At 39.5% G+C, this 24,633-nt stretch overlaps 1 protein-coding gene across 1 annotated transcript in view; it reads right to left on the bottom strand.

Moving 5' to 3' along the window:
* Window positions 1-4,271: 4,271 nt before the first annotated feature.
* LOC119407469 (KICSTOR complex protein SZT2) overlaps window positions 4,272-24,633 on the bottom strand; it is a 38,595-nt gene continuing 18,233 nt past the window's right edge. Inside the window, exons 9-16 of the mRNA XM_037674295.1 lie at window positions 19,166-19,231; window positions 13,226-13,439; window positions 10,593-10,770; window positions 10,372-10,494; window positions 7,508-8,024; window positions 5,659-5,769; window positions 4,495-4,563; window positions 4,272-4,415 (exon numbers count right to left, since the gene is read on the bottom strand). Coding sequence (XP_037530223.1) covers window positions 4,272-4,415; window positions 4,495-4,563; window positions 5,659-5,769; window positions 7,508-8,024; window positions 10,372-10,494; window positions 10,593-10,770; window positions 13,226-13,439; window positions 19,166-19,231 — 1,422 coding nt within the window. The remainder of the gene's footprint in view (window positions 4,416-4,494; window positions 4,564-5,658; window positions 5,770-7,507; window positions 8,025-10,371; window positions 10,495-10,592; window positions 10,771-13,225; window positions 13,440-19,165; window positions 19,232-24,633) is intronic.

Genomic DNA, 24,633 nt, shown 5'->3' with positions numbered 1-24,633 from the left:
ACACGCTTCACATTAGCTCGTTGTGTTTAGGTCGGACAGTGCAAAGTGAGTCGGTCTATTTTCAGAGGTCTTTTATTTTCTTGTTGTAGATGTGGTAGTGGATGAACCTGTGGAATGAGGGACCCAAAGACTAGCTGTAACAGTCGCTGAAAGTGTGTGTTTGATAGCCTTTGCATCCTTCTCTATTTTTTTAAGCCTGTCCTTCAAAGGCTGTTGTCACTGCTGAGCAGTGGAGTTGTGGGGGGGCTACCAGCTGTGAAATCTCCCAAGATGGCTACGACTCCACGTTTGATTGTGTTTTGCACTGAAAGTGTGAAGAAAGGAGGATTTATGAGCACACGGATAGTGGAACTGAACTCGTAAAAAAATTAAAAAAAAGAGTGGCGATGGAAACCCAGAGTGAAGAAACTGAGGAGACGAGCTCGTCTTTGAGTTTTGCTGGATGGCCAAAGGAGACACTGTGGATGAATCTGCTTGAATGGAATTGTACTGTGCAGAACGAGCGACTGACACTGCGTTCAATCACAAATGCTGGTTACGTTTTCTAACTGTTCAGTCCCACTTGGTCCGTTTCTTGCAAAACATTAGGACTCCTCAGAAATGACTGTGGACAGACGAACCTGCGAGCGATAAGAATCTCAACAGTCGTGTTTTCTTTATCTGATGCTGTTTGACAATGAAAAAAAGATTAATAATAATAATGATGATGATGATGATGACCTTTGTTCCGGAGTTTTATACTCTACCAGAGCTTTTCGGTGCATCATTAAACTTTCAGTTAAATTTAATAGAGTTGAACTATTTTTGTTGTTGTTCTGGACAGTATCAAGCACTTTTCATGAAGTTTCTCTTGCTGACACATTGATTTACATTTTCTCCCACTTCTGTGTATAATCAAAGAGTGAAAATCCATTTATCTTCAGGTCGTTTCCGTCTTGCATTTTGAGCCAAATCACTTTGAACAAAGTTGCTCCTCTTAATTTTGGTTAAGAGTAAAACAAACAAAAAAAAAAAACTTGACACCATGTTTTATGATTCTGTTTGACTAGTTTATTTGTTTCTGACCACGCTGTCTGCAGCTGCACTACGTCACCTGTGTTAGGACTGTTTTTGAGTCAATAACCTTTTGCAGTCAGTCATGCAAATGTTATGCCGTTCACAGAGGTGGTGTGTAAATGAGCTTTATCTGCTTCCTGTCTGATCGCCTGTGATCATCATGACTGTGGCGAGCGCTGTGACCTCATCTTTGAGTGATGTGCTGCCTAGTGTGAAGACGGAGAACCAATAAACACGCTGCCCTTTTTTTACTCCACACTTTAACCCTCTCTGTGTGTTATTGTGTTGAAGATTGACTATATTAATTTGGTTGTGGTCATATTGTCAGTTTTTGTGTTAATTGTTTGCCACATTAAGTTTCTCATTTTTAAAATACATTTCACCTGCAGATATAACTCTGTGTGCTTGATGCGGTTTTAACTAATATTAGTGGGATTTTTAGGCCAAAACACCTGTTTTTATGCTAAATGTCCATTTGATGCATTTTAGGTGACGACAAAGCACTTTGAGACACAGCTGTCTCCATTTTGAAAACTTCAGACACTGGTGACACTAAACTACACTCAGACTGCTGTCATTAGGAACATACAACATACATTTCTTCACTTTGACATGCAGAACACTGGGCAGAGGTCACTAGAGCCCTGACCGATATGGACATTTTGGCTATTGCCATTAGCTGATATTAGGAGGGGAAGGCGACCGCCGATATAATGGCTGGAAATTTTTGCGCTTTGTCCATCCCCAAGAATCTAAAAAACAGCAAGTGGAGCGTGTTTATTTTGCGCAGCTGTTAGAAGTTATGAAGCAAATTTAATCCACTACACAGGAAGTTTACAAGTGGTGCACTGATCATAAAAAGTCTTCCTAATGTATCCTCCACTATTCACCATAACGTTTTCAAGTGTGTTGCATAAATATAAATTAAACAAAGAAACACCCTTCTCTGTTCATTGTTTTAAGTCAGTCACGTTTGGTGAAGGTCTTGGTAGTATAAACCACAGCATTTTTTTTTTCTTTGTAGAAAAGTTATAAGATTTCAAGCAATGAGGACAACAGGTAACATACGAACACTTGTATTTTACCTCATATTTGTTCTGTGTAAAGTTTTACAAGGCAGTAGTCTGCTAGGTTATCTAAATATGTTTGCTAACTTGAGAGGCACGTAGATAATGACAAGCGGGTTGGAGGATTAAAGAGAATTTTTAATACACATTTTACAGATCAGCTAAAACAAACTGCTCTGTTCAGCAAAATAAGCTACTGGTACACAGTATTGCTCCCTTCTTCGGCTGCGCTGAAAGTGAAACTTAAGTGAATGGACATGACTTGAAAGTATTCTTCATGCGCCCTCTGCTGGACACATTGTAGTGGATGAACCTACAATGTTCATCCACTACAGTCAGCCAGTCTTGGCCAGGATTCTCTTGTAAGAGATTTTTAACCTCAATGGGATTTTCCTGGTGAAATAAAAGTTAAATATAAAATTGTACAATTACAGCTGGTTCCAGCATTTTATGGGGTGAAAATTAGAAGTGCTTATATCTGAATAATGGGACAATTATCACGGATACTGTTGGTCCCCAAACGTCTATATCTGCCTAAATTATCGTCCCTACTGATTTATCAGTTGGATTCTAGAAATCACATCGCGTCAACACCTTCGTTAGTCTTTTGCGATGCTTTGTTTTAATTAAAAAGTAGGATTTCCCTGGTCCACACCAGTTCTAAACCCAGTTCTGCTAGGTGCCTGCCGAGGCCAGCCTGCACGAATGGGACCCTGACGTGCACCACAGCTGGGGAGATCCAAGAGAAGATCCCGGTGCACATATTTTATTTTTTTGTTGAGGTTTTTAGTCTCTCCAGTGTCTCTATTAATAAAAGCAAAGTAATTTTGAGTGTGTCTCAAAGATCTTATAAAATGGAGAATTTTTAAAGAGAAAGCGTTTTCACAAAATCCCACAAATGCTAGTTACAAACGTAATAACCTAATTAATGACAGCAGTCTGTCACCAGTATTTGTGTTCTGCAATTAAAAAAAGAGACATCAGTTTGTGTTTGTCTCAAAGTGCTTTGTCTTAGGCAGAAAAATATGAAATGGACTATTTTTTTATGGATACAAAGCGTTTTAAAATCCCTCAAATCCTAGTTCAAAACATCTAATAGCTTAGTTTTAGAAAGTTTTTTAGTGCCAGATGTTTTTTTTTTGTCTGCAGAAGTGCTTTGTTTTCAGCCAAAAAAGCTTTAAATGGACATTCATCATTGAGAATAAGCATTTCTCCTAAAATAGCAAGAAATTTCAAATTTCTTGAAGCTCTCAGAATCATTGGATGAATGTCTAAAACTGATGAACTTTTGAAGACATTTTGACTCCAGATGATCACAGATACCTTAGAAAAAACACAGATACCTTAGAAAAAACAAAACTCTTTCTAAGATGTCGAGCTGAGGGTAGCAGAAAAAATAATTTCCCAACACAATTTATGGAAATTAAATTTTAATTGCCGCCACAGGAGAGGTCCTTTCAAAACTTCTCCAGGTTCTTTAGTTGTATTACTGGGTTTTCTCTAAATATCTTAAAGGCCCTACAGTTTACCACTGGAAACTGATATGCACATGTGAATCTGAGTAGTCATTGTTATTCTGTATTATTTCACATTTTACATCTTGTAGAAAATGCTGTATTTACATGATATACATCCAGGCAGTGCAAAGTTTACAGGTCAGTCTGTGTTCTCATGAAAAACTTCAAGTTCTGTTTGCATAATGACAGTCCTGTGTTGTTACGTTACAAACTTGAAATCACAGATGTCTAGTGTTCCACTTCTACTGAACATTTGTAAAAAATATATAATGGTTCTGTTTTCATCCTTATGGTCTTTGTGGTTCTGTCCATGTTCTATTGTTCTGTCTGTGCTTTAATTGTCACTCTAGTCCTGTATGTGTTCTGTCACAGCAATCCAACTTCTGCTTCTGGTTTTTATCAGTATTCAGTACAAGGGTTGAGAAATCACAAAACTTCTAATAATCAATCTTTAAACTGATCAGAACCTCAGAATTTCTTTGGCCAGAGCTCTTGAACAACAATAAACGTTAATGAACAAAAACGATCAAAAGGCACCTTAAACTGAAACTGGTTGTGAGGTTTGTTGGAAACATCAAGCCCAGAACCTTCACCTCCCAGTACAGTACAGTTGTATGAGTAAAACTCAGTTCTAGAGGAGTCCAGTCCAGAGGTTGTAACAGGCCGTGTTGATGACAGACTCTAGGTGGTGGTACATAGACACCAGCTGAGGAGGGGGGCTGCCGCCGGCCTGTGGCTGTGAGGGCAGCGGCTCCCGGAACACCACCTTCAGACTCTGTGGGTGTAGAACAGAGGAAATGAGGCTTTAGACACTGGGCCACATCAACAGGTGGAAGGTTTGATCAGTAACTTACGGTTTTCCCTGCTTGGTTGTCCAGAAAGACCAGCACAAAACAGTCGGTAAATTTCTGGTTCAGAACAGCCTTAAACAAGATACAAGGCAGGATTAGATGGACAATCAGAACCTAAAGGGTTCTCACATTTTTATTATCTTACAGTTGGTCCTTCTTGACCATGTGAGCAGCTGGTTTTGGTTGTCAGCAGCAAACTGGTTGATCCACTCTGAGAAGGTGCTATTTAAGAGACTGAGCTGAATACAGCACCTCAGACTGAGGAAGTCTCTCGGATGAGAGACGAAACGTTTCTCCATTTTTTTTTGCTTTGTTTTGTTTTTTGTTTTCTTGGTTTTTGAATGTCCAGAGGACCAGATTGAACTTTTTTTGGATCTTAAACTTGAGTTTCACAGAATACAGATGGAGGAATAACACTGGGAGATGTGTTGGAACTGGACCTCTGACAAACCTCTCTGGGACACAGTCCATCCATTATCTTTACCTGACGTCACATGTTCAACAGCACATCTCGTTGTCTGTTTCCAAACATTCTCAAGCACATGTTCTCTTTCGCTTTTATGCAAGCTTTTATTATTTTCATAAAATTTTCTGTCACACACACAGCATAAACATAGACAACCCAATGAGTTCTAGGCCTTTTATCAGTGGGACATACCTGGAAAACCTCAGAGAGAGAAATCTAGGAGGCATCTTCTTCAGATACCTGAACCACCTCAACTGACTCCTTTCGATGTGAAGGAGTGGTGGCTGTACTCCCAGCTCCCTCTGGGATGATGGAGCGCCTCACCCCATCACTACGGTTGAGGTTGGCCATCCGATGAACAAAGTTAATTTTGGTCGCTTGTACCCGGGATCTCGTTCTTACGGTCATGATCCAGACCTCATGACTACAGATCTGGGTTGGAACGTAGACAGACCAGTGCATCGAGAGGTTTGCCTTTTGATTCCTTCTTCACCATAACCACCCACATTACTAAGTACAAGGCCCCAAACACACACCCACACTACATTTTTACAAACACGTTTTTGAACGTTCAACAGGTACGGCCAGGCCAAGGACAAAAGAACCAACTGAACTTCTTTACTCCTACAGAATCGCAAAGAAATCACGTCTATATACTCAACCAAAAGAAATATATATATAAAAGCACAACATTTTCTCACCAGATACTGGATCCCGTTGTCATCAAAGTGTCTGCAGCTTTGAGGGAACCGGTTCAGCAGGACTTTGATAAGACCTTGGTACCACGCTGGACTCATTGTGAGGAAACAGTCCTACGAAACACCACAGTCCTCATTAACATGTCAGGCTAGAACCACATAACTCGTTTTCTTTTTAACTGTGCTGTCAGCGTTCACACTGATTGTACTTTCTTCTATATGTACATTGTACTACTTTAAAAGCTACCATCTGTGGATGTGCCAACGACAACTTTCAGTGCTAAAGGATTTGGACTGGGATCACACTGACTAGAAACCATTAAACAGTCAGACCTCTCCTTTTGTTTGCCGCGTGGTTCTGATTTGTGTCAATGGTACGATATTTTTGAAAATATTCTGGTGTTGGTAACAATAAGACCGATTAGTACGACAGCATTTCGTCTTTCAGCCAAGTTGTTCATTAAACAGAATACATGACTTTATATTTTGGTATCTAAAAGTCATATTTTTTAGAATTCATCAACTCAATTTTCTTTTTGCCATATACTGTAGTTTACCAGTCATTCTTTAATCTCCTGATCTATAAAAGATGTACATTTGTAAATAAATCCCTTTTGTACCTAAAGTTAGGTTGTTCTCCAGTTCTTGATGTGATTTTAGAGCCTTGAACACAGTCCGAGCCAATCATAATCATAAAAATATCACTTTGGTGTATGCTTCTTTAGTTTAGGGGTACACTGAACACTAAAACTTGTTTATGCTTTTTTTGTTTGTTGATCCACTTTACACTAAAACCTAATGAGAACTTCTGTCCTGATGTGCAGGTGTTAACAGACTCCTTCGTTCTTTGGTAAAACTCTCTGCAGATGATGTTTGACTTCTCTGATGCTCTGACTTTTTTAAGCACATGAAGACTCTGGCTTTTTTTTCTGTTTACAAAATAGGTTTTGTTGAAATGTTTACAAGCTGTGAACAAACAGCTGGCTTCGTAAAACATGCCAAGATATTGTAAAAGTGTGACATGAACATGTTTTCAGAACCACGTTCTGGTATAATTATTCAAACATGTTTGGATGTACTTTAAAACTGGTGAGGAGTTGTCAGCTGACTCAGACAGGGAACCAACGCAAGTTTAACAAAGCTGGGCTTACTTCACTAACTAAATATAAACCTCCAATAAGCTTTAAAGTAAATGAGTCTTGATAATTTTACAGACGTTTGATACCAATTTTTGTCACTCCACCTATATATGGACAGTAAAAATTATAAACATTTTAACTAAAAAGCATTGCTGCCTCAATTGCAACAAAATGAATATTTCTGATATTTAAAAAAATGGATATAAATCAGAATAAAGTTGTTTAGGTCGGGACAGAAAGGTCTGAAACTTTAGGTCCAGCTTTGTTTAGCTATGATCATTTTCCACATTGTGTGAATGACTTTATTAAATCAAATAAAACGTTATTAATGATGTTGATGATGATGTAAAGAGGTACTAATTAAATAAATTTATATTTGATGGATGTCTCAACTAATCCAGACAAAATATAAAAACCTATTCAGCAATAATCAACTTGTTTTTTATGGTTTTGATGATATTTGGTTCTACAATCCTTGTTTCTGAAATAATTCTTCCAGTAGTCTAACTGCAGCAACACAAGTGTATTAATGATTTCAAATTTATTTTTTAACTAGTTATTGTGCTGAAAATCATGCGAGTTAATAAAAAAAAGTGCTTGGGAAGATTTTTTTTTTACTGAAGATTAAACAACTGAAGTTGTGTTATCTGACAAATGTGTCCATTTATGCATGTTTTTTCTCCCAGTAACGTATGAAGAGGCAGGACTCCTACCAGCTGTGAGTCAATTTCCCCCACGGAGCGGCTCTGCACGGCCTGCAGCAGTTCCTCCAGCTCTGTGAAGGAAAGCTTGGCCAGTTTCAGTTTGTCCAGGGCCACATATTCTCCGTGGAACAGCCTCTTCCACAGGTTGTCCCTGCGGCAGTGATCCATGGCTTGCTCCACACTGGTCTGGATGTGTCTGTGGGCCGTTGCCACCTCGTTGTTGAGCAGAGGGAACATGGGGGAAGCGTGGATCAGTCCCTGAGCCCCAGGCCTGCCCCCAGCCAGAGGATAAAACTCGTTGCCGTCACTTGGAGCTGAGGCAGCCGAAGCTACAGATGAAGTTTCCTCCCAAAGGTCCCGCTCGTCCCCACCTGAACCAGAAGTCTCTAGTTGATCCTGGGGGAGTCTACCGTCTGGCTCACAAAGATCCCGGTAGATTAGAGGAAGCTTCTTAAAGCGGCACATGTCAGCAGTGAGGCGAGGGAACAGCTCCCTCTGACTGGTCATGATAACAAAAAACCGCAACCTGAAACACACAAAGATTCACGACCAGTTTAAACGTCACTCGTTTCAACAGCAAGTTTGATTTTCTAACATTTGATCCTAACATACCAACACACAAACCAGTCAAGAGTGTGGATCAAGATCACAAAGTATAGGTGATGGGGATACAAACTAAATTAGTTCATGTTCAGAATCCAGATTAAAGTACTCAAAACCAACTACCGTAATTGCAGGTGTACAAGACACTACTTTTTACTCACACTTTGTATCATGCGGTTTATACAGTATGTAGGTGCGTCTAATTTATGTATTCTTTTCATAATTTTCACAAGTTATATTTTATTTTGACAGACTTCTTGCCGTCTCTCAGTAACTTCCTGCCGCTGACGTAACACTTTCCTTTGACAGAGCTGGGTGCCCATAGCTCCCAGTACCCGCCCAACTTAGGGGTGAGCTGTTGTGACACAGAGTGAACGCCCTCAGAGAACCACATGAAAAAACACTTGCTCAGGGTTTCAAATTCCCCACCATAACTCCGCCCACTCTGTCATCATGTGACCAGAAGTCTAACCTGAATAACCAACAAGGTACTCTCGAGGACCATCCCCCAAGACAGATGTGCATTAATTTCTTCAGATCGTTCCTGTGTTGTTTATCGTATTTTGCGCTTCATACACAGACCTGTTCATTTGTTCAGTGAAAATGGAAAACGCACGGAGAATTTCTTATGATGTAGCTTTCAAGTTAAAAGCAGAGCTGCTGATCGTAAGCTTTGCATTAACGTGTCGATGGTCAGGCATTGGAGACGCAAAGCAGTCAAGTCTGTTACATGTTTTAATAGAAGTTTTAAAGTTCTTTTTGTGTGACATCTTTCTGTGTACAGTAAATATGTAGTAGTAAAATGCATTTAAATACTGGGATCTAATTTTAAACTCAAATCTGAATGAAATGGAGTGGAGACAACGAACCAGAGGGGTACTCTCCCCCTGCCCACCCCCTTCCGTCATGAGAGCTCAGCGGAGAAAGCGTCAGATTTATTTCTAAAGCAGTCAGTCAGTCAGGACTGATACATATTTAAATAAAAGCAAAAAAATATATATTTCTGTGTACGGTAAATGTGTTTAAATACCAATATCTCATTTAAGCTACATCGAGCAGCGAGCGGAGGAGACAACGGGAGGGTAGGGGGGCTCTTCCCCCATCCTCCCTCCTCATGAGCAATGCTGAGGAGAAATCACATAAAATTTATTTATTAAGTACATTTAAAAACAGCAGCTGTTAGTGTTTAACAATAAAAATCAAAGGTAATAATTTATTGAATATTTACCATATTTTACGATACTATTTGACTTCTGGTCACATGACCTTGATAAGACTTATGGGTAATATTTACCAGTATATAATTTTTAACGAATTTTGGTTACGTAGGTGTTTGGCACTGTCCTGTCCTGTGATTATGCTTACGTAGTTATTGTGCTCATTTTGTAGGTTGAATGGATTTAACCATGTCAGACAGTGAAGCTTCATGAAGACTTGTGACGATCATACAGTCTGAGTGTGTTGAAAGCTAGCTAGAGTCTGTGAAACGCCATCCTGTGGCTGATTCTTGTACTACAACAAGAAAGCTGCACACTGTCGGAGCTAGCTGGGAACAGATCCTGACCATGAACGGTGGATGTCCGCGGCAAAATGACCGGAGCGTCTTATTTATGTACAAAATTAAGATTTATCTTATATTTATTATGTGTGGCTTGGAGACAGGTGCGTTCTGCAGCTCGAGAATTACAGTACTAACTGTAATTTGTTTTTTGTTTTACAAAGTTGGGGAGAAACTAATTCCATGTAATGGTGTCACATAATTTACAAAATAAACATAACTGTGACGCTCTTAAAGTTACAAAATAAAAGTATTTCCATAGCCACGTCTTCCAAGACGTTCCCAGCCGGAAAAAACTTTAACATTAGCTGTTGTAGTCAGCTTGAAAAAATCTAATGAATGACTGCACGGTTTTTAATAAAACATAGAAACTAATCATGGAATATACCTTATAACTTATTAATCCTTAAAGCAAACCTAATTCAAGATGGCCACAACACCTTACCAGCATTAGCATTAGCGTATCTAAAACTCAGCTGTTCTTTACAGATCGAGCTCAAATCAGTTGTGGTAGTAGCTGAGAGTCATTCACAACTAACACTCTGAGTGACAACTTGTGATATAACATGGGATTGGGCATAACGTTATTTTCAAGGTTTGATCAAAATGGTTAAACTGCATAATTTCTCATCATTAGACAATCTTCATTTAAAACTGGCATGAACGGCAGCGGGCAATACGCATTCCCTTCTTTAAATAATCTTGTTCTTACCTGAGTAAATGCCTCTCCCCATCTGACTGTTCCTCAAATGGAGCAGCATTGTGGCACACTAGCAGGGTCACATCGAAATCATCATGGTGGTCAAGACCCTCCAGATCTTTGTAAGACCCCGAACTAAATGTGAAGCAGGTCAGGAAGAAGGGACAAGTTGGAATAAAAAAACAATATAAAGACGGTGAGATTTCCTCAAGGCATGGTGAGGTGAGTTTGACCTGTTCCACAGAGCCACCAAGGCGTACTCATGCAGGTCTGGACTCCCCTTCTTGTTGTCGGTACCGACCGCACTTTTGGACATGCGGAGGGGCTTCATGCCATAGCTGCTGGCATGATCAGTGATGTAGTTGTAGAGCTGGTGAGCTGTTATCATCCCAGTGGAAATGGAAAAACTCCCTGAAGGAAACAAAATCCCAGTTACGCTGTAGCAAAAGCTTTAAAACTCTCCACTTAATGCAGATACTCTGAAACTCTTCAGTCACTCAGAGATCAGTAAAACTAATGTTAAGCTCCTTCTGCTGAAACACCTTTTAAAATGTTAACAAGAAAACGATTGTGTAGCAAATCATATCTACTACTATCAATCTGAGGGACTGTTAGTAGGTACACATGCAATAGGACTTGTTTAATAGGAGCTCTGTGACAATGTTATACATGTATATGCTATATACTTAAGAAATCTGAATAAATGAGTTTTCGGGCAAAAATTTAAATGCCAGGGAAGGCCGAGGACGGACTTGCCATCAGACCTCAGAGCCAAATTCTCCTAAGACGCTGGATGTTAATGAAGACATTCGATGGTGCATTAAGACACTGATAGACAACCTACAAGATGAAACTATCACCACAATAGATTAGATGACAACAGAGCCCATTAAAAGAAGATGTCTGTTCTAAAACCTCAGGAAAAAAAATATATTTTAGAGACCATCAAACTAGCAGGTATTAGAAATCTCTTTAATGAGATACACATTTGAGTAAGGATTGGGGAGACTTGGGAGACTGGAATAATACCAGTATTTGACTCATGGACCTGCCAGAAGGCTCAGAAGGTCTATGACCTACTGAATTTATGGCTACTTTTTTTATTTTTATGCTCCATTTAATACGTTTTAAATCAACAATTAAAAAGAGCAACGATCCACATCAGCACCTACCCCTGACAAATAAGAAGTTGGAGCTTCGCTCACAGGGAATCATATTTTTCATCCATCTGAATTAGATAAACCCTTCATATGGGTTTAGGATTAGGTTTAGGATGAATTTAGGATTTAAAACCCAGAGAAGTCCGTTTGCTGATTCTATTTTTACTTCTTCAACAGTTAGAAAATTAAATTTCTCTCTCTAATAATCATTTGTTCAGATACCTTCATACGCAACATTATGTCTGTAGCTCACCCTCAGAAAACTCGGCCCTTTCTAATCTCTCTGATTTTGAAGTGTTTCTGCAACCTTCCCTCAATGAGAAGCAATTTCTTCTACATAGTTAAATATTTTTAACCTTTCTAACGCTTCCACTGTGTTAAAAACTGTATGGGAGAACTGTATACTAACTAACAATGTGACCAGTTATTACTGCAATTGATTTTAGCTCAATATCTGTAAATATCCGTAATTTGAACTGATGTTTGGAGAAGAGGTTTTAGGGTATACAGGTTTTCAACCTATGCTCGGCACAGTTTAATGTAACGGCAGAGTCTACATTGAACTCTTAAAATATTTGTCACAGTGCCCTCTATGAGTGCATGATGCCAACAGGTCACAGCAAATTACTCCCACATTTTGAAGCCGTTCCTTCATGAAGAGGTTCAGGTCTGAGGGTTTCCTTACATCTAATGTAACTGGAGAGGACATCACTCCTAATGGTTTAACTGCATTGTTTCTGAGTACTACCTACTTTACTCTTTCTCCTGCTAAAAAAAACAGAAAAAACAGTACCATTCACAGCTCTGCTGGCCAGAACACTATTACTGTTAAACTGGCAATCTGCAGCTCCACCTACAGTGCATCCAAAAGCTGGATTAGATAGGTGCTTTATTCTCTTAAACTGGTAAGGATTGATCTTTTGTCTGTCCTGTTCAAAGGTACAGATCATCAGATCATTCTGAACTGAAATCATTTTGTTTTCATCTTCTTCTTCTTGTTTTTCTGTCTTTCATTGGCCTGTTAATGAAAGGCACAAGGACAGAGGTTATTTGTCGTTGAAAAATGAAATTCTTTAATAAAACAAAAAAATATTGGAAAAAGTTTTTTTCTGTGAAAAAACAAGTGTGCATGAAATGCTGCATACTTTTATTTGCAGCCTTCCCTGAGCAGAGGTATTTGAACAGCTGGAATGCATATCTGTAAGCACAGTAATAGCACTAATAGTACTACTACTAGTACTACTGAAAGTGCAAGTTCTAGTAATTGATCAACATTAAAATGATACAAAATGTTAAATTGTAATAAAAGCAAGTGAGTACAGATGTTTTCTGAGATAAGACTTGAAAAACAAAAAGTTTAAACGTGTTAACAAGGGTCATCTGAAAAGCTCAACTTGAAATATTTTGGCATTTAAGGCCAAAATGTCCAGCTTTTGTCCATGAGGGTGACACTTTGTCTACTTTTAAGATTACACTTAAGACTTTACTCTCATGGAGTTTGTTAAGTGGAATCAAAAAACTATTTGGCTATTCCGAGATAAACCTTGTTATGTATCATCTACCCATAACTGGTAATTCCCACGTCCAGCTGAAGAAGCACAATATACTGTACCATACCAGCTGTATCACCTTAAGCAACCACAGGAACAAAGGGCTGCAACAATTATAGTTAATGACAATATGATCAAACTTAACCCCAGTGTCACCTTGAAAGACATGATTATGGCCAAACTTGGGAATATCTGGGTGATGGGAGATGAAGTCATCCAGGAAATCGGTCAGCTGGTAGCCCTGTCGCAGCGTCATGTGGCAGCCTACCAGGTACTGGTGAACCACTCGCAGGTGGAAATCGTAGCTGAAAGAGTGGATGTGCATCAGGTCTCGAACCTTATCGCACTCCTCAGTGAAGAGCATGGACAGCTACAACAGAAGGACACATTCGTTAGTAGCTGCAAGGTAACAAACAGGCCTCACTCCTTCCAGAATGCCCAGCCTTTATTATTTTAGATCAGGATTACTATTTGTCAAAAAGTTTCTGGTAAACTTTCACCTCATATAAGATGATCAAAAAGAAGGAGAGTGTACAGACTATCAAGAAAACTGCTTTAACGGCCAACGGGTTCAAAAAGATACTGCAGCACCCAGTCGCTGTCTTCAAGTAGATGCATTACTCAGTGAGGAGCTGGGTTTTAGTCTGTTTGGGAAGCATCAGGTAAGGTAGAATATCACTGGGCTGTGAATGCTGGAGACCCAAAAGTTTGTGACCAATGAACCATGTGGCCATATTTTAGACGGCCAGTTACGGAAAATCACAGCCTATTTTTGCAGGCACAGCTTGTAAAACTGTATTCTTGGCCATGCACATGTTTTGTAGCCCACCTGAGCATGGCAGCCGACTCCACAGATTTTATTTTTAATATTTACTCTTTATAATTACCTGGGCATGTTTCGCCTCTGCATGGGTCAACATTTAGCTCTCGTGTTCCTGAAGAAAAGTTGGCGATGCCCACAACAACTCAAGACTAGTTTAAGAACCAATCTGTCACGCAAACATTTTGAACATAAACAGACTCGAGTGACAAGATGGGAACCTCTGCGACTAAAGCAATTCAGAAACCCCACAAACATCCCAAGAACATCTGGAGACTCCTTGATGAGTGGTGTTCACCAGTCCAGTGCAATATGAGCTTAGGTTTGAAGGTTTTATGGTGGTATGTATAAACGGGTGCTGGTTATAAAATTAGAATGTCATGAAAAAGTTGATTTATTTCAGTAATTCCATTAAAAAGTTAAACTTTATATTATATTCATTCATTACAGACTGATATATTTCAAATGTTTATTTATTTTAATGTTGATGATTATAACTGACAACTAATGAAAACCCCAAATTCAGTATCTCAGAAAATTAGAATATTGTGAAAAGGTTCAATATTGAAGACACCTGGTGTCACACTCTAATCAGCTAATTAACTCAAAACACTTGCAAAGGCCTTTAAATGGTCTCTCAGTCTAGTTCTGTAGGCTGCACAATCATGGGGGAGACTGCAGATTTGACAGTTGTCCAAAAGATGACCATTGACACCTTGCACAAGGAGGGCAAGACACAAAAGGTCATTACTAAAGAGGTTGGCTGTTCACAGAGCTCTGTGTCCAAACACATTAATAGAGAGGCAAAGGGAAGGAAACAATGTGGTAGAAAAAGTGTACAAGCAATAGAGATGACTGCAGCCTGGAGAGGATTGTGAAACAAACCCCATTCTAAAATGTGGGAGAGATTCACAAAGAGTGGACTGCAGCTGGAGTCAGTGCTTCAAGAACCACCACACTCAGACATATGCAAGACAAGGGTTTCAGCTGTCGCATTCCTTGTGTCAAGCCACTCTTGAACTAGAGACAGCATCAGAAGCATCTCGCCTGGGCTAAAGATAAAAAGGACTGGACTGCTGCTGAGTGGTCCAAAGTTATGTTCTCTGATGAAAGTAAATTTTGCATTTCCTTTGGAAATCAAGGTCCCAGAGTCTGGAGGAAAAGAGGAGGGGCACAGAATCCACGTTGCTTGAGGTCCAGTGTCAAGTTTCCACAGTCAGTGATGGTCTGAGAGGCCATGTCAGCTGCTGGTGTTGGTCCACTGTGTTTTCTGAGGTCCCAGGTCAGTGCAGCCATCTACCAGAAAGTTTTAGAGCACTTCCTGCTGCTGACCAACTTTATGAATATGCAGATTTAATTTTCCAACAGGCCTTGGCACCTGCACACAGTGCCAAAGTTACCGGTGTCTGGTTTAAGGACCATGGTACCCCTGTTCTTAATTGGCCAGCAAACTTGCCTGACCCCACAGAAAATCTATGGGGTTATTGTGAAGAGTAAGATGTGATACACCAGACCCAACAATTCAGAAGAGCTGAAGGCCACTATCAGAGCAACCTGGACTCTCATAACACCTGAGCAGTGCCACAGACTGATCGACTTCATGCCACGACGCATTACTGCAGTAATCCAGGCAAAAGGAGCAACAACTAAGTATTGAGTACTGTACATGTTCATACTTTTCATGTTCATACTTTTCAGTTGGCCAACATTTATAAAAATCCTTTGTTTATTGGTCTTAAGTAATATTCTAATTTTCTGAGATACTGAATTTGGAGTTTTCATTAGTTGTCGGTTATAATCAACATTAAAAGAAATAAACATTTGAAATGTATCAGTCTGTGTGAAATGAATATAATATAAAAGATTCACTTTTTGAAATGGAATTAGTGAAATAAATAAACTTTTTCATGATATTCTAATTTTATGACCAGCCCCTGTATATACATACAAGGTTTGCATTTGAGTTCTTAATAGTATTCCAGCTTCTGTATTTGAACCTGGAGTAGAGTTGTACTGTACAGTATAAGTTAATGGAAGGAAGGTTTACAGGATGTTAGTGAGCCCTGGAGACAAAAAGACAGGAGGCTGAGGTGAACAATGCAGAGATGAAGATGCACAAATCTCCATTGGGACAGACTAGAACGGACATAATTTGAAATAACTCATCAGAGGGACAACTCAAGTTGGGAGACGAAATTTGACAAGAGTGAGATGGTTTGGACATGGGCAGAAGAGGGACAATGGACTTATAGGACGAAGGATACTGGAGGGTTTTGAGCTGCCAGGGAGGAGGAGTCCTTGGAGAAGATTGATGGACGTAGTGAAAGGTCTGCAGAGAGTTGGTGTGACAGAGGAAGCTGATGATCAGCTGACCCCTGAAGGAAACAGCTGAAATGAGCAGCAGTTTTAATATTTTTGTTGTTTTGCTGTTTGCCTTTATGGTTTCTTTTGTCTTTCACTTGGATTTCAAAGTACATTTGGAAAGCAGAGTATTTGTTGGAGTGCTGTGAAGCAAAACTTAGAAAATGTTGAGAGGTTCAGCCATGGACTTAAACAGGGTTTGGGAATTATTGTTTGTCATGTTTGTTCTAATAAACACTGACCGTTGGGTGTTTCTGATGAATCTGATGAAGACGAGAAGCAAACGTACCAGAAGTGTCAAAATAAAAGAGTTTAACAATATTGTTCAAAAGTAAAGAAATAAAGAATCTGCCACAAACTGAACGTCCTGGCCTCTCTCGGCTGAGTCTCCTCAGACCTCACATGAACTTCAGACTTCTCTGTGATCATGTAACTCAAGGTGGTAAGACTCATTTTCACAAGGACATAAATTTAAAACATGATTGAGGTCAATTTGTTTTAACATCCTCTTAAAAAAATGTTATTTTCTGAGTATTTACTGTATGACTAAATATTAATATACATATATTCAGAGAAGAATGGTGATAATATTGCATCTCCTTTAATAAATGTACTTATACTTGAACACTTGACACATGTTGGGGTGGGGTGGCGGTTGGGATTTGTAGGCAGACAATTTTTCTTTCTCAAAAGAGGACCCTGACAGAAAAAGTTTGAGAACCACTGCTTCATAGAATCCTCATTTAAAAACTGTGTTCTGTATTTAATTAGGCTATCTTTATTTGATGTAAACTTTTGTTTGATGATCTAAATTCTTAAATTGACAAAAAAAAAAAAAATCTGTAAGGTGACTTGGAAAGTACATCTGGAATACACCTAGACCAGCCATTCTATGTTTGTCCAAATCTCATACTTGTCCTCTCTAACTCCAGCCAGTTGAGGCAGCTGATTACTATAAACTGAACAGAATTGAATAAATGTTACTTAAAGTATACTTGGTCAATTTAAAATATAAGACACTCTGTCAATTTGAAGATTAGTATACATGGTCCAATTAAGGTTTAGTGATCTCAGTTTGTTTGCCATTTAGTATACCCAGTCAATTTAAAGTGTGTCTAACAAGTCTAGGAAAGTTGTCAGGTCCTCTGAACAGATTCTTCTTTGCTGAAACATTTAGACTTTAATCCAAAAAACTCCTTCAGTCTGAGGAGCTGCAACAAACTCAGTCTTATAAGCAGCACCTTCTTATAGTGGATCAAGTTGTTAGGGCACATGAACAACTAGTTCTGGCTGTCACCAATAAACTGGTTGATCCACTACAAGAAGGTGCTGCTTATAAGACTGAGTTTGTTGCAGCTCCTCAGACTGAAGGGAGGCTTTTGGATAAAATGCGAAACGTTTCAGCAAAGAAGAATCTGTCAAGAGGACCTGATTCACCCTTGTTACGGTCATCTTCCTGGATTATTGAGCATTTAAAGTGTAGTGTACTGTTTCCATTTAAAGTTAGGGACACTTGATTATAATAATTTTTATTTATAGTGCCACTGTGTGTTGTCTCTGGACATGTGCACCGCCCTTGCGTCTAACACCCCCCCCCCCCAAAAAAAATGTGGTGGAATGTTGTTATGTGCTTGTCGTGTGTAGTTTTTTTCATTATCATGCTGTTAACCTTCAGCCAAAGATTAAGAGCATGTTAGGATTTTTTTTTATCTCCAAACTCTATGTGTTTGTTTGTTTGTCATTTTTATTCATTTCATATTTTAAACACAAAAACAATTTAGAAACCAAATAAGAAAAAAAAAACACGTCATAAAATGAAAGGTAGCAGAAGAAGAAAAAATCTTATCATATCTGCCCCTTAAATGTGTCATTTTCACCGCTTTTTATTGTCTGTCCAAACAGGTCTCACTTGTAAATGAGTCTTGTGGAGGCTCAATGTGATTTGTCTGTTTAAATAAAGGTTGAATGAATGAATGAATGAATTTAGACATTGTTGGAACAGCAGAATAAAACTCCAAGGATCATAAAAGTGTTGTTGGATTTCATATGTTTCCATACAATATCAAATTTAGTCCTCTGCTTTTGACCCATCACATGTGACAGCCACCCAAGTGGAGCAGCGGGCAGCTATTTAGGCGCCCAGGGAGCATTTAGGGAATAGACGTCATGCTTAAGGACACCATGAAATATGGGCATGGTGGGGAATCAACCTGCGACTTTGTTGTCCCAAGTCCACTGCCCTACCAGTGCACCACACCCGTTTATGTTTGGTCCCGTATGTGATTTTTTTTCTAATTCCTACACAGTATTTTGTGAGGAAAATTGAACATATCAAGTTCTTCATAAAAAGATGAACTGTAAACAAAGACAAACAACAGAAACTCTTCCAGTAAATGCACTAAAATTAAATGAATGTGATTATTTCTGACAGGGTTTTAGAGCGCAGGACAGCACTCTAAAACCCAACACAACTGGGACCAGCAGAAGAAGTGAGCTGGATCTTCAGCCCCGAAAACACCTGCAGCTCTCCAGATTTATATTGGCACTAAAGAAAAATAGTATGAAGTTTCCACAGAGATGGCAGACAGATCAGCAGAGACAGCTGGAAGTCCAACAGCAGCCAAACCAACAAGCACAGAGACAGAAGCCTGGAGAGAAAACAGGAAATCACACACGATTTTGGATTAGACCTGAAACTCAGAACGTAACAGACCAACTCCTGCTTTTATATAAAGCCCTATATTGATTTACAGCCAGCTTGTTGTTACAGGCCACAACCAATGATTTCCCCTAATTTCCAGATAGAAAAGAGATACAGAAGGAGGCCAGGATGGATGGAAGCAAGCAGGTTGGCGAGGAGGGGCGGAGCCTGATTGGAGTAAGATACCCCTCCTGGGAGAATGGCAGAGACATACCGCACAGTCAGATACTGGTGTGGCATCAGGAAACGGCTTGCAACGAAGTTTGGAGACGATGCTGCCCTGATGGAGAGATGACATGAGGTGGGACAAGGCAGACACAGACAGATGGATGGAAAGGAAGACAACATCCTACAGGAATATAAAAACATGTCTTCTCACATTTATAAATCCACCTTACAAACTAATGAGGAGAGGTGAATAATCCACAGGTCAGAACATCCCATCAGTTCAACATCAGACTTCATTCATATAGTTGCCATAGGTGAAAGGTAGAAAACCATAGATTTTATGTATAAATACAGTAACTGATTCTCAAACTTTTCAGTTTCCGACCCACAAGATGTCAGCAACCTAAACAAACTATAAACATTAGAGCACAAAAACCACAAACATCATTAGTCTGTTTTATTAATTTTTACCAACATATTTGATCTCTTAACAATGAGAAAAATGTGTTATCAGTAATCGTTTGCAAAGGAAAACAAGAAGAACAGCCCTAAGCATGCATAACTGCGCACTTCCATTAAGGGTGCATTCACACTAGCCCTGTTTAGTCCACTTTAATCGAACTGTAGCTCGTTTTCCTAGAAAGTCCGGCTCGTTTAGGGAGGTGTGAACGCGCCATCGAACTCTGTCATGGAACAAAAAGGCGAACTCTGGCCCGGGCTAAAACCTAGGTCTCGGTCCGGTAGAAGCGAATTCCAGTGTGGTTCCAGTACAGTGTGAATGTAAACAGACCAGTCCCACTCCGCAGGGTAAACAAACACGCATTTCTCTGACCTTATATGGAGCCGTCAGCTGCCTTGTGTGAAAAACAACATTCTCCATGGTCTTCTGTCTCATCTTCTGCTCATGCTAAGTCCATTTTTGAAAAATGACAAAATATAACTCCTAAAACTGCTAAAACTTGATGCCACTTCGTTTTTATTTTTATTTACAGAAGAAGAAGAAGACGTGTCTTCAGAGGGTTTTGTGTAGTTTCTTTCAGTAGTTCCTGGTGCAGCGCCCCCACAGGCGAGCGGGGGAATAGGTTGGTTCAACAGGTTGACTCGACTGCACAGTGCAGTGTGAATGCAAACGCACCAGCTCAAATGTAAACAAAAGCTCATGAATATTGGTCCCGAACCGAACAGAGTCTACCGGACTATCTAGTGTGAAAACGACCTTAGTCTATCAGAACTCTTAAGGTTTGTTTCCATGATCTTGGTTCAACAGATTTCTACAGGTCCATCCCCATGATTTTGGTCCATCAAGTCTCTTCAGGGGCAACATGGTAGCTCAGCTAGTAGAGCTGCTGCTTCTCAGCAAGAAGGTCATCAAATCGAATCCTGGCTGGGGGCCTTTCTGGGTGAAGTTTGCACGTTCTCTCCGTGCATGCATGGGGTTTCTCCAGGTACTCCAGTTTCCTCCCACAGTACAAAAACATGCATGTCAGGCTGACTGGTAATTCCAAGATATTTCTAGGTGAGTGAGTGTGAATTGTTGGTTGTCTGGTTTGTCTCTATGATGCCCTCTGATGGACTTGCAACTTGTCCAGGGTGTACCCCGCCTCTCGCACAATGACTACTGGATATGGGCACCAGTGTCCCCCATGACCCAAAAAGGAAAAAGTGGGTAATGGTAATGTATGGATGGAAGTCTCTTCAGGTTCATCTCCATTATTTTATTGCATTAAGTCTCTTCTGGTTAGTCTCCAAGATATGGGTACATCATTTCCCAAGTTCATCGCCATTGTCTTAGTCCATCAAGCCTCTTTAGGTCTGTCTCCATGATCTTGGTCCATCAAGTCCTTTTGGGTCCATTTCTATGATCTTGTTTGGTCCATTACGTCTCTCCAGGTTAATCTTCATGATCTTTATTAATTTAAGTTTTCCTTTACGTTTAGCACAACATGCAAAGACATTATACCCATTGGTATAAATATAATAATCTGCAGAAGATCTACCCAGGTAGTGGTAACTCAGTGGTCAGTCCTGCAGTTATGTAATCTTGAGACTGCAGGTTTAAGATCAGATTGTGTCAGTAACGGCAAGGATAAAACAATTATCTTTTACACAAAATTCACTCACTTTAGTGACTATTGAAGAAGAGTGCAGTTGAAAGAACACCAATGAAAATAACCAAGCTACATCTCAGATAAAATTACAATATCCGTATTTATTAATTTGGCCAAAACACTCAATATATCATTAATTCTATGACATCCAGCTCTGCACAGCTTCTTGTGCTACTATGGACAGATCCTTCCATTTCCTTCAGGGTTATCTTTGGTTTCCTGGATCCTAATATCTCAAATTTAACTCTGATATCTTTCTCTAATCAACCATGGACAAAAGACATGCTCTCCACTCCAGCAACATTCATCGTAGTAAAGACCTTTGTTTTGTTGCTGGATCAGTAATGGTGAGAATGAATCAACATTAGTTTCTCATCTCACACACAACACCTCGAGTCTGTAGAGTTTTGTATGTCTTTTTAGTATTTCCTATCAGAGATGATGATGATGGTGGTGAGGCGTTTTGACAGTGGTGAAACTTATCATTAACCTTGTAATAAGGAACATAGTTAAAGCAGAAGCAGTGCAACTAAGGTGGAAGACAACAACAGCCATTGTAAACCCTGCCACTAACAAGCCAATGTAACCAAGAACACCAGCTTTACTCTGAGTAGCTTCACCAAACTGAGGACTGGATTTACCTTACCCTTAATTTTACCTTTGGTGGGGAAGCTTTGGCCCAGTGGTAGGGAGGTTGGAGATATGATTCACAGCCCCTGCAGCATGACAAGGTGTCTTTGAGCCAAAACATAGACCACAGACTACCCTTGAAGTTTCCCTTGAAGAGTGAGATTTAAAAAAAATGTTCTGTATAAAAACAAAGGTAGCAATAATACAGCCCAGTACATATTGGGTACATTCCTGGAAAGTACCAGAGAGGACAAGGATAGCCCAAGTTGTTATCAACGCTCCGTTCAGAAGCCTGCATCACTGATGGTATGGGGTTGCATGAGCGCTTGTGGCATGGGCAGCTTGCATGTCTGGAAAGGCACCATTAATGCAGAGAACTATGTTCAGGTTCTAGAACAACATATGCTCCCATCTAGACGTCATCTCTTTCAGGGAAGACCCTGCATTTTTCAACACGATAATGCCAGACCACATTCTGCAGCAATCACAACATCATGGCTACGTAGGAGAAGGATCCGGGTACTGAAATGGCCAGCCTGCAGTCCAGATCTTTCACCTATAGAGAACATTTGATGCATCATAAAGAGGAAGGTGCGACAAAGAAGGCCCAAGACGATTGAACAGTTAGAGGCCTGTATTAGACATGAATGGGAGAGCATTCCTATTTCTAAACTTGAGAAACTGGTCTCTGTCCCCAGACGTCTGTTGAGTGTTGTAAGAAGAAGGGGGGATGCCACACAGTGGTAAAAATGGACTTGTCCCAACTTTATTGGGATTTGTTGACGCCATGAAATTTTAAATCAACATATTTTTCCTTTAAAATTATACATTCTCTCAGTTTAAACTTTTGATCTGTGATATGTGTTCTATTCTGAATAAAATATTAGATGTTGGCACCTCCACATCATTGCATTCAGTTTTTATTCACAATTTGTTTAGTGTCCCAACTTTTTTGGAATCTGGTTTGTACAAAGAAGGTTCATCTAATCCCAAAAACATTAATGGTCAGGTGTGAACATGTTCAGTCAGAGCTGACCCTTTGAAGTCAAATTATCTGAGACAAATCAGAAACAGGTCTCAGACCCATTTACACCTGAACAACTTCTGCAAATGTTAACATTTTTACATTGTGGAGAATCAGTCTGCTCCTCAGATAAAATAGTGTTCACTTACTTTATATATATGGAGGTTTCTGTTCAGTGCCCTGAGACGACTTCTGTTGTGACTTGGCGCCTTATAAATAAACTGAATTGAACTGAACTGAATTAATGATATGTCCATTGAATCTGCTGTAGTTTCTATGCCAAGCAGGTTTGCACAATAAAAAAATGACGAAATGCACTGTTGCTGTAAAATTACTGTATTTTGACTGAAACTATTGTAAGTGCTCAGTAAGATGTACTTGTTTCGGAGGGGGGAGGTTGTAAGATGAGGTGTCGTGAAAGACAATTAGATACACAAAAAAGAAAGGGGGCTTGAACCTAAATCTATCCTTCAAAAATGGCATTTATTGTTTATCTGGCAACACTGAGCCAAGTTTCAACAAGACTCATGAAAACAGTAACATCCAAAATGTTAATAGAGGAATGTTTGTTTGGAACAAGGATCATGTTGGGTCGCTCCTACACAAAAAAGGATGAGTAGCACAAACAGAACTCTGCTATTTACCATTTTTACTGTTGTTCATCTACTCGCACAGAAAAAAATGACTGCAGTCATTCATATTGCATCCACATGATTTCACATCTCTGTGCGGGGTGGGTGGGGGTGGGGGTGTCTCAATAAACCTCCACTCTGAGACCTAATGCTTCTGCTTCAAAGAAAACAAGGGCTGTTGTCTTATACACAAATGTTCAAACTGCAACAGAAATGCTACGGTTTCATTCAAAACTGTTGCATAAACATGGCCTCAGAGTATTTCTGTCTGAAACTAACTTAATTTCAAAGTGTTTATTTTAAATCTGGTGCTGAAGTGAGTTAGGGTTAGTACAAGATGCAATAGGTACAGATTGCTGGTTGGATACTTTTGCTGAGTTAACCTTCAACAGACGTCAGTAAACTGACAGCTTTGTTTAGATTGCCCAAAAGTTTGCATCAAATCTCCTGCAGGCCCGTTTCACACCTAGTGGTAAATTTCCTCCGAACCTACTTCAAAATGAACCCAAGGGTGACGGTGACCCCCCTTCCTCTCAGGACAAAGAAAAGACCCTCCAACAGGCAGGAGTTGACTGTCCTCACCTCTCATGAACTCAGGGATTCATTTATAATGTTTAATTTTGTTAAAACAGTCATTCTTCTGGTTGTTCATATTCATGTCTGCTCTGAAAATGCTGCAATAACCATGTTTTTCTTTCAGCAGCTAACGACTTCCAGAACTTATCATTTTTAATTCAAACCCAAAGTTTAATGTTCGTTTCTCAAAAGTTCTGCTACTCAGACCTTTCACATTTATTGTGTTTTTTTATTTTTCTTCTCACTTCCTTTTGTTGAAGCTATACGTTTGTTATACCCCTAGTATAACTAGTAGTGCTTTAGGTAACTTTGAATGTGATATAACAGAATTATAAATGTTTGATTTGTTTAATAATGGTGAAGCATGCTTCTTTATTAACTACTGATCACAGGATTTCATTCATGTTAAAGTGTGATTATATTCAATGTTAAAGGTAAAGCAATGATAGTGTTTTTCTTTCTTATGATTAGTTTAATGGGTGCATAAAATCTAAAGTTAGTGTCCAACCCCACTCTTTGTTTGAGCTGTGTAAACGGAGACCTT

Source organism: Nematolebias whitei, chromosome 3 (genome assembly GCF_014905685.2).
Source record: "Nematolebias whitei isolate Nwh7 chromosome 3, NemWhi1, whole genome shotgun sequence".
In the NCBI taxonomy this organism is placed as follows: Eukaryota; Metazoa; Chordata; class Actinopteri; order Cyprinodontiformes; family Rivulidae; genus Nematolebias; species Nematolebias whitei.
The sequence above is the reverse complement of the archived record's forward strand: the minus strand, read 5'-3'. Positions and strand labels throughout refer to the sequence as shown.